Source organism: Typha angustifolia, chromosome 12 (genome assembly GCF_048772165.1).
Source record: "Typha angustifolia cultivar Huaian chromosome 12, ASM4877216v1, whole genome shotgun sequence".
In the NCBI taxonomy this organism is placed as follows: Eukaryota; Viridiplantae; Streptophyta; class Magnoliopsida; order Poales; family Typhaceae; genus Typha; species Typha angustifolia.
Genome location: NC_133250.1, coordinates 6,094,238 through 6,097,843, shown reverse-complemented (window position 1 = coordinate 6,097,843; position 3,606 = coordinate 6,094,238). Strand labels below are relative to the sequence as shown.

The 3,606-nt window shown below is 33.2% G+C and overlaps 1 protein-coding gene across 1 annotated transcript; it reads right to left on the bottom strand.

Annotated features, from left to right (window-relative positions):
• Nucleotides 1-353: 353 nt before the first annotated feature.
• Nucleotides 354-2,397, bottom strand: LOC140772097 (small ribosomal subunit protein eS25-like). Its single transcript, XM_073113991.1, has 4 exons — nucleotides 2,249-2,397; nucleotides 2,094-2,168; nucleotides 1,868-2,002; nucleotides 354-610 (listed from the first exon to the last, which is right to left on the bottom strand). The coding sequence occupies exons 1-4, from the start codon at nucleotides 2,249-2,251 to the stop codon at nucleotides 497-499; spliced, it is 327 nt and encodes a 108-aa protein (XP_072970092.1). The 5' UTR covers nucleotides 2,252-2,397; the 3' UTR covers nucleotides 354-496.
• Between the last annotated feature and the right edge of the window lie 1,209 nt (nucleotides 2,398-3,606).

Sequence of the window (3,606 nt, the reverse complement as noted above, 5' to 3'; positions counted from 1 at the left end):
TTTTATCTTACCTCCTCTTTATATTTGCGTATCAAGCTATAACGGTTACTTTGAGCTTAATAAACTTCCGTCAAAAATAAATAAATAAAAAATAAAATAAAAAACAGCTTCTGCAATAGGTCAACAGGAGACAAGCTCCATTCCATGAGTATATACAAGTGTGTACTGCTCATTTCTTCAAGCCATTGTACAACAAAATACAAGGATTTCTGATGGCTAATTTTAGATGCACATCATCAATATTTCACATTAAAATCCGTATTATTCAACAATTACTTGAAGTACACAAGGGAATATTTAAGGAAAACATATCAAGGAGAATCTGTGCTTCATCAAAAAAAAAAGTCAAAATGTGAACCAAGTGGAGCAAATTACCATTAAAAGCAGCCAATAACAAAACTTAACATTTTGAAGCAAATAAAGAGCTTTCTTTCAGTCCTTTCGAACAAACAAAAATGTAATCTGAGTGCTGAGTTATAATCTGAAGTGAATGCCTCTATGTATTGGTAGCTCTAGTGTAGATCTGCTGGCTGGCATGTGCAGATACCATCCTGATGGCACCCCTAGCCATTAAATCCTTGATTGCTCTTCGAGCAAGTGATCCATTAACCTGAACATAAAAATATTAGGGTTTTCGTGTGTGGCAAAAATTTCTTATTTACTTATATGCTACTCTAAAATTTATCTTTGCATATATACCCCTCAAAACATGTCACTTGCATAGATACCTACCCAAATTACTTTTCAAGTTAAGTCTCAATAATTTAATAGAAAAAAATAAAAATACCCTTAACTAAGAAAAATCAATAAATTCTAGAATAAGAATAGTTTCATCTTTTATGTCTAAATTGTTCAAATTATAACAGTTAGTTAACTCCAAGGGATATCCAAGTAAAAATAAAGATTTTAAAGGGTATATATGCTTAACCGTATCTTTTGAAGGGTATATATGAAAATATCAAATTTATAGGGTATACAAACAAATATGAGATTTTTGAAGGGTATGTATGCAAAAACCCAAAAGAGTAACAATCAAGTTTAATCACACCAATTAAATCTACTAAGGATCAAGATTGAGACAACCCAAATGAAGTGGATAAAAGAAATATCAAAAAACCACATATCACAGGCATATCAAATATGATATTTTCTGTTCAAAGTACTTAGATAATAGATTACCCATTAATATTCATCCAAAATCTGAAAGCATAAGAATTAGAAGCCAAAAGAATATCTGGGTCTTATTTCTATAGAATATATCTCGATGAGGACACAATTAGAACTCAAAGTAAACAATCAGACAAACGGTCATGGATAGCCAAATTCCTTCCCCCTTCCCAATCTCCATCCATCCAGGAACAAAGTTATTGTTGAATCAAAGTTTGATAAATAATTGTCTACGTTTTTATTATCACTAGTGCCAAAGAATTGCAAACTTACAATGAGTTCATACAGATAAAGATCTAGATTTAGCACATACACTCTAGTCTTTAATACTAATACATTCCATGCTTGAGGAAAAACAAATTACTATATAAACTTTCCACGATGTGATTATTTTTCCTAATCAACTAATACAAATTTGACAAGTACGAGAGCAGTCTATGCTTTATAAACTCTCTAACCAGCCAATATTGTTTCTTCTCCCAAACCATAAAGCTACAATCACTTCAATTCCAATAAAATGAGTAGATTTAAAATCAATCAACTTAATCTTCATCAACACTGAAGCCAAAATCATAACGAGATACTGCCATACTCATAATACAAATTAGTTGTTTTATTTCGACTCTCAAATTGATTAGCATCCTTATTTCTTCCAATGTATTTAAATTACTATATAGGAGGATAGAGTTGGATTAGATACCCTCAGTCTCTCGGAGAGCACGGATGGAGTGATTTGCTTGTACTTTGGGACCTCGGAAAGCATCTTGTCGTAGTTCGCCTGATCGAACAGCACCGCGTTGTTCACCTTCTCCTTCTGCTTCCCCTTGCTCCATTTCTGCATCCACCATGCACGATTCATAGCAACTCGCAGCTCACTGAAACGTGATTAGATACAATCCTAACACTAGAGAAGATGATAACATTACCTTCTTCTTCTGCTTCCCGCCCCCCGATTTGGCGGGCTTCGACGACGGCGGCGGAGCCTTCTCCTTCTTCGGCGCCTGTACCAAACAGTTGGATCAAGCAATTAGATGACAAAAATAAGGAAACGCAATTAGGGATGAGGTGAGATCTCCATTACCATCTTTATCTCTCTCTAGGGTTTGAAAGGAAGCAGCCGCTGCGTTTGGAGTAAAATAGGAGAGAGGGATTAGAGAAGGTTCGAGAGCTAGGGTTTCCCGCTAACATGAGGTGGAGCCTGCAGGTATGGAAATTTGCATATATCACCCTTACATTTTAGAGCATTTATGTAGAATTAAAAGAAAAAAAGTAATTTCCACTAAAAATCATTATGTTCCATCGCCCAAGCGCACTCCCATACGCCGATAAGGCAACAAAGCATGCACTGCCGGCTGTCACCGGGGGTTGGCAATCGGGTCGATTTAAGCAGATTTATGTCAGATTAAATTCAGATTAAGTCAATTTTAACATGAACATAATTTAATTAATAAATAGATTATATTTAATCGACATGAACATCATTTGATTATTAAATGGATAATACGATATGATCTGTCTAATCCGTTTAATAAATAGAATGTTTATACAATACATTAACACACCCATCTAATCTGTTTAATAAATAGGCCATATTAATATAAGACGTTAACACGACCCGTCTAACGTATTTAATAAATATCATAAATAACTCTATATAAAATTTAATATTTATTGATATATCCTATATAAATAGTGTATTATATAAACAATATAACATATTCCTAACTCCAAACTCATACAACATAAAAATTACAACTCTGTTATATAAATAAAATAATATTTTTTCAACTCAATTTAGACAATACAACTGTCTGGCTGTCCTGCAATAAGCTTCTCTTCAACTATCTTGCTATCTTCAACCGTAGTTTAGTGAGTTGCTTTCTCCTTTCATATGATACATAAGTCTTCTTTTTTCCTTTTGTTCTTTGTTCTCCAATATCATCCTACATAAAATTCATAGTATGAACTTTTTGCACAGCAAAAGATCATCAATAAATAAGATAGAGAAATAAACCATCTATCAACAATGGGGATCTGGTCTGCAACAACATATTAGCAAGGTAGAAGCATAGCAACTTCTTCTTTTGTCCAACACACAGGAGGAGCGACTTAATTTTCTTCTTCTTGTCTCAACAACTATATCAGGTGCTGCTAACAAATGTCATTCAAAACCTTTGCATTGCATGAGTTGACAACAAATTATCAACAAACTGAAGTAAGTTGATCAAAACTTCACCATCAAATCAGCAAAATTAGGTTCTTACAAACTGTTTAAACACACTGATTATTCAAACATTTAAACTAATTTGCATAATGTATATTACTTTTGAATTGTCCTAATCACTCTAAATGTTTAAACACATTGATTATTCAAATTAGCTATATCCATTAGCCGACATCACATAGCATGACTAAGTTCCAATCCTATATTAACATAAT